The 16416-nt window shown below is 38.1% G+C and overlaps 1 protein-coding gene across 3 annotated transcripts in view; it reads right to left on the bottom strand.

Moving 5' to 3' along the window:
• Cdc27 (cell division cycle protein 27) overlaps positions 1-16416 on the bottom strand; it is a 472030-nt gene that overhangs the window by 257235 nt on the left and 198379 nt on the right. For all 3 annotated transcript variants that reach the window (XM_090389309.1, XM_090389310.1, XM_090389311.1), the window contains exon 8: positions 10041-10179. In XM_090389309.1, coding sequence (XP_090245435.1) covers positions 10041-10179 — 139 coding nt within the window. The remainder of the gene's footprint in view (positions 1-10040; positions 10180-16416) is intronic.

The raw sequence follows: 16416 nt of genomic DNA, 5'->3' as shown, positions 1-16416 counted from the left end.
AAGGAACCTGAGGATGTTCTGGGACAGCTGGTTGAGGATGTTTAGCTGCAAGATCCGCACTTTCATTTCCCGGAATACCAGAATGGCCAGGGATCCAGCAAAAACTGATTGATTGATTAGACACACTGCAGGAAAATAGCTGAGAATGAATGTGTTTCAAGGTAGGATGAGAAGATGAAAAATTCTTCCTTATGGCAGAAACAGCACTGAGCGAGTCAGTGTAAATTATGACAGGTGAGATGGAAAGTTCAATAATTTTACTGAGTGCTAATTTGATGGCATATAATTCGGCTGTGAAGACGCTGCAGACTAATGGTAGTGAGGCAGTAACCGTTAGAGAAGGAAAAACTGCAGCTGCACCAACCGCAGTATCTGTTTTGGATCCGTCAGTATAGACTTTACAGGCATGGGAGTTCTGAGTAGTGTGAGCTAAGTGCAACTGCCTGATATTAAAGGAAGGTACATTATTCTTTCCCCACTCCAAAAAATGTGTATCGTGGGAGGAAGAAACGTATGTCCAAGGTGGAACAGGTGCAGTTGTGTTCTGAAAAATATCGCTTAAATTGATATTCCAACTCTGAGAAAGCTCTTTAATCCTGAGTGAAGCAGGTCTGTTTTCATTTGGCTTGCTGTCATATAACAAATCCCACCGAGTATTATAAAGATACTCCCAACTGGGGTGAGATGGAAGACTCTGGATCTTAGCAGCATAGTGGAGCAGTAATGATTTCCTACGAAGATGTAATGGAGGATCATGTGCTTCGATATAGAGACTCTGGATTGGAGAAGTCCTAAAAGCGGCCAACGCAGTCCTGAGAGCACTGTGCTGGACAATATTTAGACGTTGTAAAGTAGTGCTCCTGGCAGAGTCATACACCGGACAACAATAATCTAGCCGTGACCGGATTAAAGTTCTATAAAGATGCAATAGTGTATACCGATCAGCGCCCCATGACATAGCCGAGACTGATCGCAGTATATTCAGATGCTTTAGACATGTATTTCTTAAATGAGAGATGTGAGCTTGAAAATTCAGCTTGCTATCTAATATCACTCCAAGGAATTTAACGGTACTTACAAGCGGGATTGGAATATTGTTTATTTGTAATTCCGGATCAGGATGGAGAGCTCGTTTCTTACAAAAGTGGGTGAGAGTGCATTTCTTTTCTGATAGTCTGTAGCCATTCCGTGAAGTCCACCATTGTATTTTGGTAATGGCAAGTTGGAGCTGCCGTTCGATGGTGTTCATACTTTGAGATTGACAAGAAATTGTAAGGTCATCTGCGTACATGTAAGTTTCAACAGTTTTTGGGATGTCTCGTGTTATGCTGCTAACTCGGATTGAAAATAGTGTTGGACTAAGTATCGATCCCTGCGGGACTCCTTCTTCCTGAATGTGGGATGCAGAGAGTACATTTTTATATCGGACCTGAAAAGAACGCAATTGCAGAAAATTTTGAATTATTTTCGGCAAATGGCCCCTAAACCCCAAGTGGTAAAGGTCCATAATAATCCCATGACGCCATGTAGTGTCAAATGCCTTTTCAAGATCTAGGTTGACCATGACTAGATGTTGTTTCATGATAAAGGCTTTGCGTATGTGAGATTCGGCTTTGATAAGCACGTCCAGCGTTGATCTATTCTTCCGAAAGCCATACTGATGATCTGGAAGGAGATTTTGTGACTCCAGGATGTAAGTAAGCCTAGTGTGAACCATCCTTTCGAAAATTTTACCCAGGCAGCTCGTAAGAGATATTGGCCTATAGTTTTCAACACAGGAATGATCTTTTCCTGGTTTTGGTAAAGCAATAATGAAAGAATGACGCCAGGAAGAAGGATAGGCATTTTCGGAGAATATCCGATTATAAAAGATTAACACGGTACTCAAATCTTCTTGAATTAAATGTTTCAGCATAACATAATGAACTCCATCTGGGCCTGCAGCACTGTTTGAAGATCTGTTTAACGATTCTTGAAGTTCTATGAATGTAAAGGGTTGGTTGTACGGGAAAGAGCGGTGCGTGAAAAAGTTGATTTTATATCGTTCTGCACTAGCTTTGATGTTCTGAAATGTGGACCCATAGGAGGCAGAAGCAGAGATTGTAGCAAATGATTCAGCAAGTGCATTAGCAACTTCTTCAGCTGTAGATAGGTCCTTCCCTTTCCAATGAAGTATTGGAGAGGGCATACGAGCGAATTTCCCATTTAGTGCCTGTATTTTTTTCCAGATGAGGCGTGTGTCGGTGTCTTTTGTGATTGTTGAGGCAAAAGCGATCCACGAGTCTCGTTTCGCTTTCCGTCTAATCTGCCTTGCTTTTGCTTTAAACCTTTTATAAGCAATGAGGTTATTAGTGGTGGGATTCTTACGGAAATTATTCCAAGCTTGGTTTTTTTCCTGTTTGGCAGTGAAGCAATCTGCATTCCACCAGTGATTTCGGTGATTGTGATATGTCTTGGATTTTGGAATGTAGGTATTTGCTGCAGTCAGAATCTGATTGGTGATGTAAGTATTTACATCATCAATAGGTTCTTTTTTAACGTAAAGTCTGTCTAAAAGTATTTGAGCAGAATAGCCATCCCAGTTCGCCTTTTTAAACTTCCAAGAGGATCGTTTATTAGGATTTGGTGTTACTCCTGTTTGTAAGGAGCAAATGATCGGAAAGTGATCACTGCTAAAAGGATCAGTTAATACAGACCATGTCATGATTGGAAAGATGGAAGGTGAGCAAACTGACAAGTCAATTTGAGAAGTAGATCCTGTAGGTAGGTGGATGTAGGTAGGAGATCCAGAGTTTAATAAATTTAGGTCATTATTATTTATAAATTCCTCGATCAACTTGCCTCTTCTGTCCATTGTAGCTGATCCCCACAATGGATGGTGTCCATTAAAGTCACCGAAAAGACAAATTGGAGTCGGAAGTTGTGCGATGAGGTTGTCCAGTTCTGATTGGGCCAGTGATAGAGATGGTGGAATATAAATTGAAACAATGGTAACTGAAATACCAACTGCAATCCGAGCTGCCACAGCTTCTAGGCTGGTTCTTAATTGGATCGGTCTGGACGGTATGTTAGTATTTACAAGAATGGCTACTCCTCCACGGGCAGGAGACTCTGGGCTTCTGTCTCGTCTGTATATCATAAAATTTGAGAATTTCGGAGAAACTTGGGGTGACAAGAATGTTTCCTGTAGGCATATACCTATGGGATTAAACTGAGAGATTAAATCCCTTATGTCATCAGAATGGCTGCTTAGTCCTCTACAATTCCACTGTATGATGTTAGGCATTATTTTGGTTTGGCTGAAGATGATTCATCTGACTGTTTTTTATGTGCAGGGCATTTTTTTCGGTCTTTTTTTGGGAATAATGGACGTCCAGTATCCATAGTGTCATTGGCATGGAGTTCTAGGATAGGGTCTTCATCATTTTGGTGTATATCCACTTCCATAGTGTTGGTTGGTGGATCAGTTTCCTTGGAGTCTTTATTGGGTTTCAATGTTTCTGCGTCATTTGAGACTGTCAGAGTATCAGTTGGGATACTAATTGGGGTGTTGGTGGCATGGCTGGTTTTAGTTTTAGAATTTTCTTTTCCAGTGGTTGATAAGGTTGTTTTAACCCAATTAGCTAGCGAGACGTTGGGCGGTATTGAGACATCTGTTTGAATTGCAGTTGTATGAAAACTGCGGGTTCGAGAGGCGTATGATGGACTTGGCATGGTCAACATTATTTGTCTGCGTGCCTCAGGATATGTGACTTTATGTTCTACTTTGTATTTTTGTATTGTCCTACCTGTTTTCCACATCTCACATGATTTAGAAAAGGCGGGGTGATTGCCTTTGCAGTTGGGGCAAATGGGAATTGCGGCTGGACAATCTGCCTGTGTATGATCTTTTGCTCCACAAATAGGACAGATGGCGTCACCTCTGCATGCCTGCTGTGAATGGCCATATTTCTGGCATTTAAAACAGCGAAGAGGATTTGGGATGTATGGACGAATTCGACAATTTAAATATCCAGCTTTTACTGAGGATGGCAAATCAGGAGTACTAAAAGTTAAAATGATGGAACGAGTTGGAATGAGATTCCCATCTTTTTTTGTCATAATTCTTTTAGCAGCGATTACCTTTTGATGGCTAAGTTCTTGGACTAATTCCTCCTCAGACACTGTAATTAAGTCCCATTCTGTGATGACTCCTTTAGATGAATTTAAGGTATTGTGAGGAGTAACAGACACTGGTAATCCACCAAACGTAGTTGTTTTTAATAGCCACTCAGAATGTTTGGATGTGGCTGTTTCAACCAGGAGATCTCCTGATTGTAGTCGCTTCACCATTTTTGGTGATCCTGCAATAGATTCTAGATGTCTTTGAATCATAAATGGTGATAACTTGCCCACGGGCTGCGTGGACAGAGAGTGTATCACAAGAAAATTAGGGATGTCTGGACGCTGTGCTTCAGTTCGAAGCCTTTTTGGTTGATTAATATCATGAGAGGATTCATGTCTTGAGCTTGAAGGCTCTAAGGGTGGAAAATTGTTTGAATCCATAGCTCCTTTTGGCCCTGGGGGTTTATCTTTACCGCCCAGGTTTCCGGCCCCGCCACGGGGAGGCAGGAGCAGTGCCACGAGGTGACCAAGCGGCTGAGTTAGTAAGTTAGTACTAATAGAAAAAAACAGAAAGGTGGTTTCCCTTTCTGGGCTTCTGCCTACTTCTTGTAGTGCGAGAGAGCTACTATGCTATAGAATATGATTTGAGGAAAGACAGTTGTGGGATAGATGTGCAAAAGTTTGCCTTTAGCCAGTGGGTAGTTGATTGCAGGAACAAACTTCCATCTGTCGTTGTATAAGTTGATAGCTTAAACAGATTCAAGGCAGAACTAGACAAACCTTTGGAGTGAGTGGATGGGTGAAATGAGAAGTGTGTGTGTGTGTGTTTTTTGGCTGATGCTATATAAGCTTGCTTTCTTGCATCATGTGCCCTTGCTAATGCTGATGCTGCAGTAACAGAGGAACTGGATGCAAAAAAATAATTTGGATATCGTATACTTAGATTTCAGGAAAGCTTTTGATACTGTTGCACATAGAAGATTACTGTATAAATTGTAGTATGACATTAAGGGCAAGTTACTGCTCTTGATAAAAGATGGTTGAGTGAGAGAAGATAGTGTAGTTATCAATGGACACTGCTCTTCTTAAATTAATGTTATTAGTGGAGGTCTCAGAGTTCAATGCTGGGCCCATTGCTGTTTTCTATAATTATCAATGTTATTAATGAAGGCTTAATGTCAAAGTTTGCCAATGATACAAAGGTTGGCAGGGTTGTTAAAGTCAGTAATCAGGGTAAGCTACTGCAACAAGACCTAAAAAAAATTAGGCAGATGGGCTGACAAACAGCAGTTGAAGTTTAACAACGACAAATATAAGATACTGAATATGTGTAGCAGCAATCCCAGATTGACGTACCAAACGGGTGGTACTACATTCAGGTTAGTGGAATATGAAAAATACCTGAGGGTATGCAATCAGATATGAAGTTCCTCTGAGCAGTGGAGACAGGCTGCAAGGCCAGTTCATGTGGTTTTGTCAGAGATATTCAAGAATTATATTAGGAGAGATTAGGAGGTCATTCTCCCACTGTACAAGGCTATGGTAGGCCATCTTGAGTACTGCATACAGGTCTGGAGTCCTCATTTTAGGAATGGTGTAGATCTGCTGGAAAGGCTGCAGAGAAGGGCAATGAGATAAGTGAAGGGAATGAATGGGTGGTTTAACCAAAAACGGCTTCAGTTCCGCAAATAGGAGACTAGGTATCAAGATAATCGGTGTTGCCAGTCAAAGAACTGATCTACTACCTTTTCTTAGAACAATGGTATGATAACTGAAAAGAGGGATTTATCATGCCTTTCAATAAACGTTGGAGGCTATCAAATTTCAGTGAACAAAAGTAGGGCTATTGAACGATATTAAAAATTTTAATCTCAATTAATCTTTCAATTAAGAAAATTAATCTTATTTTTCAGGTCACAGATAATCCTTATGTACAATGAAAACTAAGCATTAAAAACTACTAACAAATAGTAATACACTGTATGAATTATTACCAAAATAAACAGCCTATATTTAAAAATTAAGGGCAACTCTGTGCTGTAGTATACAGGATAAAAACTGAAACCTTTAGTGATTGCAAAGTTCAGAACCTTCACTACTGGTAACCGATTAAGGATGCTCGGCAATTACAACAATATTTGAAGGATGGCTCACAACTGCAAACTAGCATATGAAAGAAAAGCAGCAATCCTGATACTTTTTTTGATAATGCTATCACTCCTCAAAAAAACAAAATTAATCATTAATCAATTTTCAATTAACTACTGAGTTCTAAAATTAATAGGAACAAACTGAGCAGCAGGTCATATCCTCTGATCAGTTTAACTATTAAGTTCAAGTGAATCAGAGAATATGAGCTGCTGAAAGCCCATTACTGCAAGAAGATGATAAAATATCTTGTAAAAATTGCAGAAACTGCAGTACAAAATCAGAATTTAACAAACTAAATTAAGACCATCGAAAATCGCTGAGTAATGATATATCAATACATCATGAAATTCAATGGTTAAGTAATACTTGGGAAAAAATTTCATCAGAAACTACTGTAGAATGCTTTTGACATGCAGATTTCCAACAAGTAGAAGAAGACTATGAATATGAGAAAGACAATGGGTCCAGATGGGGTGATTTGTTCTTTCAATTAAATATTCAAAAAGGATGTAATCTCTGTAGATGAGATGGCAAATGATGATGCTGCATTTATTTTCCATGAAGAATTGCTTATCACTAAAGATATTCTTTAAGAAACTTCTAAAGAAGTTGAAAAAAGCATTCCTTAATTATGGAGTAATTATGATATAGGCACAATGATCATGTTAACCCACCAAACTGAACTTTTTCATTTCTGTAACAGCATTCAAACATGCTGGATTACTGATAAAATATATGGCCATTCAAAGAGGAATTCAAGGCAAACTAAATTAGTCATTTTTTTCTATAAATAAAGGATTCTATTGTTCAGATCCAGTTCAATAACTTTATATAATACAATCTAGTTAACAATGCTTTCAATGGTGTATTTGTACTTTTGATCAACGATTAAAATTCATATATATAAATACTGTCTTTTTTGCATTTGACATTAAACTCGTAGTCACAGGGAAAGAAACAAAATGGTATTTCAATAAGTTTAACATGACATAATAGAAAAGTGACATAATACAATAGTTAAGAGTATAGTCACTTCAGAGACAAAAAAATGGGAAATGTAAAGTTGTCCATATGACAGGTTCCACTGTAACTTGATTTACAACTGTTGTGGGCTTTAGTGTAGACAGAAAATGAAGCTGGGAATTTTGCATATTGACAGAGTATATGCTATATTCTTATCATGAAATCCTGACCATGACTTTGGAAAGCTAAAGATAAAGTTCAGGGCAGAATGAAGAAGACAGGATTTTATTCCTATAACAATAATTTTAGTGCTACAATCTATGAAAATGCTGTGACTAGAAGATTTAAAACAGTAGCCCAACCAAGATAAAAGAAATATAATCACACAGTAATCCCATTTTGCATTTTTGTAATGCCAAATGATATGAAAGATGAGAATGGCCACCTTCCAGAGACCTATTGAAGAAGAGAGCAGAAAGTAGTGAATGCAGCACCCTAGAGAACAATTAATATCAACCGTGCACTATGAAGTGTTGTTGATAAATTATACATCAAATATGTCAGTCGTTGGTTCGGACTGTCTCAGTCGAAGGTAAATTTTAGGAATAAAATTAGGGATTATTTTTCTATTGTAAATTGTGATATTTTATTTTTTTCTACAGTAATAATAAATGTCTTTATTGACTCATGTTTCAAAAACAAGAAGTCTATAAGAAAATGAAATTAAAGACAAAAACAATGATATAAAAACTTTGGCTATAAAATCTGATAATACAAAAAATAAAAAAGGGCAAAATACAAAAGCATGAAATAATTATGAACTCATGAACAAATAGTTCTATACTGTTACTATTCTCTATGTGTTTTTTTTTTTTTTTTAGTTACTGTGTTTTTATTTTCCTACTTTATGTTATCTTATCTTACATTACTAATGCACTTTAATCCACGGACAAAAGCTAATGAAGAAAGTATCAAACATGGTTAAATTTCCACAGTGGCAGACAAAAAAAAACTACTTCACTTACAAATTTTGCAAATAATTTGTTTTGCCCTGCATTCTGGGTTGCAGAAATGTTCGAAATGCATTTGTAGATGGGATATATAACTCTGTGAATGAAATACAATAAAAAGACTACACTTGATATACCTAATTGCCATAAATATCTTCCCAAAGGGTAAAATGAATAATTAATGGCAATATGATGCAAATGGCAATCCTGATAACCAAATAAATTTTATTGCATTTACATGTACAAACTGAAATGACAAGTTAACGTAATAGTATTATGTACTGTAAATCAGCAAAATAAGTCTTCAATATTTTTTTCTCCTACTTGAGCTGCAATTATGATCTAGCATAGATCGTTGAAAGGATGTAATCTCACATAGATCAACTTCTGGATATACAGTTGCCCAATTTCATGATACCACACCCTTACAATGCTCTCCTGCAGCTGAATCTTACTTGTTGGTTTCTTCTGAGCAATTTTAGATGACTATGTATCATCAATTTTCAATAGGTTCAAATCTGTTTTGTTGCATGGCCAATTCAACAATGTAATGCTAGCATTTCTGAGGTATGACTGCACCTTAAGGAAGAAAAACAAGGGAAAACATTGGTGTATGTTTTAAGCCTTCTGAGACAAGAGGGCAAACTCATCATAAAATCTAAATAGCATAAAACTTACCAATTTTGATGTGTGGCAAGGTGCTGAGTCCTGTTGAAAAATGCAGTTTTGGACATCTGTGCGGTGATCCCTAATAACGGATTTCAGGCACTCCTCCAAGATAGCAGCATAGGTTTCCACATTCACCGTTCCGTTAATAAACTTAATTCGCCCCACCTCTTTGCTTGTTATGCACCCCCAGACCCTCTAACCAGCAGGGAACTTTACCATCGGTGTTAAGCATCAGGATGGTATGCCTCAAATTTTCATTTTCTGACATATCGCTTCCAATCCGAGCCATACAGGTTAAATTTCGATTCATCAGAAAAGATGGTGTCCCATTGCTATTTTGTCCATAAAACATGCACTTTAGCCCAAGCAAGTTGCTTCTTTTTCATCTGTTGGGCCAACAAGGGGCTTCTTCTTGGGCCGATAAGTATACGACCACATTCCAAAACCCATCTTTGGATAGTTTCTGCACTTGTTTCAACAACAGAGGCCATCTCAAAGTCCAGTTTTAGATCAGGAGCACTAGCATGGCAATTACAAAGGCATAGCCGTTTCAAATATCGATCTTGGGAAGGCATAGTCACTCTTTTATGGCCTGATCCAGGTCTTCTCTTCACATCACCGGTTTCATGCTTTAATTTCAGCACTGGTGGCAGCCTATTTTATCAGCGGTAGCATGTTAGAAAGCCCTTCCTGGGACAACTACAGCTACACTTTTTTTTTTTTTCTTGGTGTCAACTGAACATATGGAGCCATGCTAACACCTCTGCAAAACAGGATACTAATGAGATTGTACACCCTTCCAAAGCCATATTTATAGAAACGGCTGATACAATACCTTGCAATTACTGTCTGATGCAATAGAAGCATTTCTGACACATTACCTTTGCCTTGCAACAAAAAAAAATGACTGTAATCAAACAATATCTTATATGTTTCACTACAAATGTTAGTTTTTTAAAGGTGATGCAGTTTTTTTTGTCCGCCACTGTACCTCTTTATAGATGTTAAAGACTGTACATGCTTCATTTTTATTTACTTTGTAAGCATATTTAAATATCTCTGTGGCAAGACACTCACCTATCTACTTAATTTTGTATTCCAATTACATTTATTATCCTGAGTGAAATATGTTCATTAGCATACCTTTTTGGGTGCCCCATGGCCACCTGCTAAGACATCAATCAAAGGAGAGGGTGGAGAAGGTGTTATAAATGCAACAGAACTATTACTGTTTGTGTAGTTTCCAACTGGAGTGTTTAAATCTAATGGCAAAATTCCAAAGCTAAAAGTTAAAAATATAAAATAAATTAAATATATATATATACATATACAATAAACAATGTACAATATATACAATGTATATAATAAACAATTATATATATATATATATATATATTTCCAAGTATGAAAAAGCAAAAAGTAAAATTTATATTAAAATAAATATTAAATAAATATTAAATAGTCACATAACCAATTAATGTCATCTAAGACGATTAAAAATTACATCGGTCTGTATAAATATGAATATGAGCTAAGTTAATAGTGGTAAGAGTTTTTAAAGTTAAAAAATGATATACTAGCTTATCAGGTAACCCAAAAACCATAGCGGGTACCCAACGTGACCTGGAAAAAATATAAATATATGCCATGACATAAGCAATAAATTATAAAAGGATAAAAAACTACCATTAAAATGTTAATTATGGTAATGAGATACATTGAAAGGGACTTTTTCGAGGGCTAACCCTTTCAATGTATCAACCATAATAATAATAATAAGATTCTTTATTAACATAAATTTTATACACTAGTGATTCCTTACACAGAAAGCCAGAGGAATCTTACAATTAGTTGTTTATACAAGTGATTTTGATTTATAAAAAAAATTAAGGAGCTATCCGTTTCTGTAGTCATCGTCCAGCATAACTATGTCCAAATGTATGTAAAATAGTAAGATAGGGCCAAAAAGTAGTGACGAGAATAAAATTATGTTGATTAATCCCATGTCCATACATTGCCTGCCATAACCAGGATACCTTACTATAAGGTTGCATCCTATGTTAATTATTTTACTTTTTCTTTTCTGTTTAACTTTCACTTTCTTATCCCTATTTTTTCATACCTCAAGAACTATTAGAGTATTCGAGGGGGATTGAGGTACTATATCTATTCTTCTATTCCGTTCGCCTTGTTTAGCGCTAGCTTCCACTGTTGATTGACTTTTGCTTAGACTACTGTGACTGCATTTACTATCAACTATGCACATATGCCTAATAATAATTATAGCTCTTTCTCTAATTTAAATTTTGACTATCCGTCGGACTAACAGTCATCTTGCCAGCTTACTGCTAAATTTGGGATTAATCAACATAATTTTATTCTCGTCACTACTTTTTGGCCCTATCTTACTATTTTACATACATTTGGACATAGTTATGCTGGCCATGACTACAGAAACGGATAGCTCATTAATTATGGTTGATACATTGAAAGGGTTAGCCCTCGAAAAAGTCCCTTTCAATGTATCTCATTACCATAATTAACATTTTAATGGCAGTTTTTTATGCTTTTATAATTTATTGCTTATGTCATGGCATATATTTATATTTTTTCCAGGTCACGTTGGGTACCTGCTATGGTTTTTGGGTTACCTGATAAGCTAGTATATCATTTTTTAACTTTAAAAACTCTTACCACTATTAACTTAGCTCATATTCATATTTAACTTAGCTCATATTCACACACACACACACACACACACACACACACACACACACACACACACACACACACACACACACACACACACACACACAGGTAACCCTCGTATAACACGGTATTTAGGTTCCTATAAAATGTCATGTTGTGTGAAACTGTGTTACATGGGACTAAGAAAAAGTACAAAAATGGGGGTTGCACTCCAAAAGCTAACAAAAATACGCTATTTCATTAAACAAAACTAACAAAAATACACCATTCTAGATTTCATGTATCTTCTGCTCTCTTTAAAAAATCAGTAATCTGGGTTTGTTTGCTTTTGCTTGATAAATCTCTGTGAATTTCATCATACGGAACTAAGCATTTTTGAAGCTCCATTTTGAACTTTTGGCTCCTTTCATTCAAGAATCTGCATTTAAAAAATAAGATTCTAATTGCTCGGCTAGCTTCCCATATGTTTTTTAGTGTAAAATTTGAAAGTTTAGAATTTTCATCTGAGCTATCATCCTCTGAATTGATTTGGTTTTACCTCCAATGCCATTTCCATCAATTTGCTTCGCCAGCTTCTTTTCTACCAGTAATTCTTGAATATCTTCAGTAATCATATCTTTTTTTTTTTTTTTTTTTTTTTAGGAGCATCGGCGACTAAGGCCATGTTACTCTGTATATATTGTCTATAAATTGTGTCCTGAGGTCGATTTTCTGTTTTGTTAGACGAAAATCCCAAGTTTCTGGGATAAAAACCCATGCTACCCTTGCCTGAGCCCGACAAACTCAGCCATGTTGTGAAAATGACCCATAAAAATTACTCCCATCATCGATGGGATTTGAACTCAGGTCTTTTCCACCCGGTGTGAGGAGGTCGGTTCTATCAACTAAGGTACCTACGAGGGCTTCAGTAATCATATCATCAAAACGTAGCAAGTTCTACAATCGCACCGATTCCGTTTTCTGCCGGATCGATCATATCTCCTGAATGAACTAACTCTGGCCATACATTTTTCCAACACACAAGTGTTGACAGTTTTACTTCTTTCAGTGATAGAGCTATGATTCTGATACAGTGCACAATTGAGAAATGTTTCCATGCCTCCATTACTTTAGCAGAATCATTTTTCTCCAAAATCAATTGCAACAATTCATTTTTTGATGTAATGAGTATTAAAGGTGGATATAATGCCTTGATCTAAATGCTGAATAAAAAAAGTTGTATTAACCTAATCCAACTATGGTGTTAGGAACATAACTTAAATGTTTGAATGACTTAAATCTTTTGGATGGCCAGGTGTGCTATCCAGTAGTAACAAATCTTTGAAATCTAGATTTTTCCACAAGTTCAATAGTAAAGAACGTAACACGGGGATTTCCCAACAAAAAAAAATACAGGGATTTCTCAATATATTTTTTTTAACTAGCGAGTAAACAGCGGGGATTGAAAAAGAGTGGAAATGTTAAAAAATTGCATGCAACATAATAGCCAGGTTTTCCCTGCACAAAAGCTCAAAAATGACCTGTTATGAGAGGTTTACCGAAATTCTATAACCATTTCCCCAAATTATTAATCGTGTTAGAGCGAAACCATGTTGTAGAAGTACGTTTTATATGGGGTTTGCTTGTATATAATAAACAATGTACATGTCTTTAGATAAAATATAAATTAACTCCACAGTTAACTATATAAAAAAAAAGTGCAAATTAGAACCCAACACTCACCTACACTGATACTAACAGGAAATAGTAAAATTTCTAGCATGAATATGTATCTTATTAGAAGAATAAACTTATAATTGTAGTACTAACTTTTAGCACTTACCAACCACACTCCTTTAAATAATTGTAAGCAAGTTCAGTGGTTAATTTATTTAATCCTTAAGAACTATTCTTAGTGATAAACTCTCATATTTATATTACTATTATTATATTATCTCCCTCAATGGTATCTTCACCTTGTCATGGTGAGGGAGCTTGCATGCTCAAACAACCCCAGTATCTATGACAATAATAGCCTAGCTATCAAAAGGGACACACAAGCTGGACAGGTCCTAATGGATAGGAGTCAAACGAAGAGGGATACCTAGGAGAAGGAAAATTCTGATACAAGCCATATATTGCTGGACAGCAGCACTCACTATTGCCGACTTGAGGTGGTTAATATTAACTAGGCTGAAGACTGAAAACCTGAAGACTTAGGCAAGCCTATAGATACAGCACTGTGATATGGAAAGCAAGGGGAAACTACCAACATTAATCATCCCAAGACCAGCCAAATAACAAAAATGGCCCACAGTCCTGGGCAGGCCTTAAAATGGCTAGAGGGTTTGAATAATCCCCCGTTTTATTTCCTCAAACAATAAGCCAGATGCTTACAGAACTAAATACAAAAACAAAGATCAACCATTTAAAATTGCAATGTGGAATGGCAGAAGTTTGTATCAAACAGAGCAAAAAAATTAGAAAAGGTTGCAAAAAAACTTGATAACATGAACATATAGATAGCCTGGATTTAGGGAGGGTGTGATGGCCAGGAAAAGGCAAGCTGAATAGAGTGCAAGGCCACAAACTCGTACACTCCAGCGGAAATGAACACCACAGAGGAGCGGGAATTCTTATCAGGAATGAAAATATCATATTCCTAATTGGATACTGGTCTTTTTCAGACCAGATAGTATTAGCCCAATTTAATACTCTTCCAATACCACTTAACATCATACAGGTTTATGCACTAACGTCATCATACACTGATGAAGAGCAGCAAGATTTTCTAGAGGAGCTCAAGTATGTATATCCTAAACTCAGCCAAAAGAAAAGGAATCAATGTAGTTATGGGAGAAACAGTCATAAGATAGGGTTGAATTTGAAAGTGTCTGCAATCTTAACCAGAAATGATAGGAAAGAGTATATGATGAGAGCCTTGTAAATTAATTCGGCCTGGAAAGACTGTGCAAGGCTCATGGGATAGAATTTTTCTCAGAGTGGTCTGTGCTTGTTAACAGGAGAGACTGCTTCTAGAGAGATGGGATACACTTAAATAGGAAGGGTGCAAGAATATTTGCTGATGTTATCGAGGCGATGTTAGGTGGGTCAGAAAACTGCTAGCTTGGGGGAATTCACAGACTAGTAGACTAACAGTACCCGCAGGCAGAGGTAGAAGTGACTCTTACACTACTTCTACTGGAATGAGCAGCAGCCTGGAAAGCAAGTTGCTGAGGATTTCAGAAAATACTGGGTGTCATGAAACAAGTAAATAAATGGGCTATGTTAGAGTCTTCTTCTTTCTTCTTTGGTCCTTAGCTGGCAGCTGGGGGAGGCGGTTGGCCACGCAACCAGTATGCTAGGTGCCGCAGGGTTTCGGACTTGCTCTGTGATGTTCTTCCATACCTTACGATCCATGGCTTCAGTCCTGGCCTGGTTAAGGTCGAGACGTCGGCTCTTCAAGTCATCTTCCACTTGCTTGGCCCACGTTTTCCTAGGCGCGGTCCGTTGGATGCTCCATTGGGTGGGTCGTTGTCTCCAAAGGAGTGTGGATGGTATTCTGTTCGTGCCCATTCTACATACGTGGCCAAACCATCTGAGCCTTCGCTTCTGGATTTGGTCGGCAATGGTTGGTTGCTGTTGGCATCTGGCGCGGATGGTATCATTAGTGATGCGGTCGCGAAGAGAGATGCCCAAGATCTGCCGCAGGCATCGCATTTGGAATACCTCAAGTTTGTTCAAATCTAACTTGAGACAAATCCATGTTTCCGATCCGTAAAGAAGAATGGGCAGGATCAAAGTCCGGAAGAGTCGGATTTTAGTCTTTGTGGAAATGTTGGTCCTCTTCCACAGACACCATTTGAGCGAGGCGAACGCAGTGGCCGCCTGTCCAATTCTGCTGTGGATTTCCATGGTGGATGCAACTTTCTTCTCCTGGACCAGCGACCCAAGGTATTTAAAGTCCTGCACTTGCTCGATCTAATAGCAGCTTTGTTGTCATAAATCGCTCTAATAATCTACCAACATTCAGTTCAACTCTCTGGGAGGCCACACTGGATGCCACCATGGCAACTAGATCCCTAGCCGGGCACCTCAATGACTGGAAAGTGCAGGAGGATTGGACCTCCTCCGACCACAGGGCTATCACCTTTACTATGCATAGGTCACTCCACCGTACTCAGACAAACTGTTACAAACAGAATAGATATGCTGTCAACAAAGCAGACTGGGGAAAATTCAAAGAAGCCATCACTAGAAATGCACAAAACTTGCCATCCAACCAGCTCCACAAACAAACTCCGGACCAACACCAACGCGCTGTCACCAATGCCATTGTAAATGCGGCTAATCAAGCAATCAGGAAAAGGACCCCTCGGCCAGGAGCCGTTCCGTGGTGGTCGCAAGAACTTGATATTTTAAGAAGAGAAATGAACCAGAAGAGACGCGCCTTCCAAAGAGCCAGACGGACCTGGCCGGCCCCTGAGGTGGAACCACTCAGGCAACAATACAGGGAGGCCAGGAACACCTATACTGCGACGATCAGGCAGCGGAAAAAGCTGTCCTGGGAGCATCTGGTCTCTACTGTCGGCAACTCTGACCCCTGGAGTATCATCTATCGGATAGTCACAAATAAGCTGCCAAGGGGGGAGGTAACCCCTTCCACCATCACTCCCCAGGGTGCCATGACCAACAACTGGCACGATACTGTAAACAATATACTAGACGCCACTTTTAAATCCATTGAAGGAGACAACACTCCTGAACAGCAACTGCTATGCCAAGCCAACGATGCATACAAATCCCCCAGGACGGAGGAGCCCTTCACCCA

Source organism: Mastigoproctus giganteus, chromosome 14 (genome assembly GCF_048544385.1).
Source record: "Mastigoproctus giganteus isolate SK-2022 chromosome 14, ASM4854438v1, whole genome shotgun sequence".
Taxonomy (NCBI): Eukaryota; Metazoa; Arthropoda; class Arachnida; order Uropygi; family Thelyphonidae; genus Mastigoproctus; species Mastigoproctus giganteus.
Note: the sequence above shows the minus strand (reverse complement) of the source record. Positions and strands in the feature narration are given on the sequence as shown.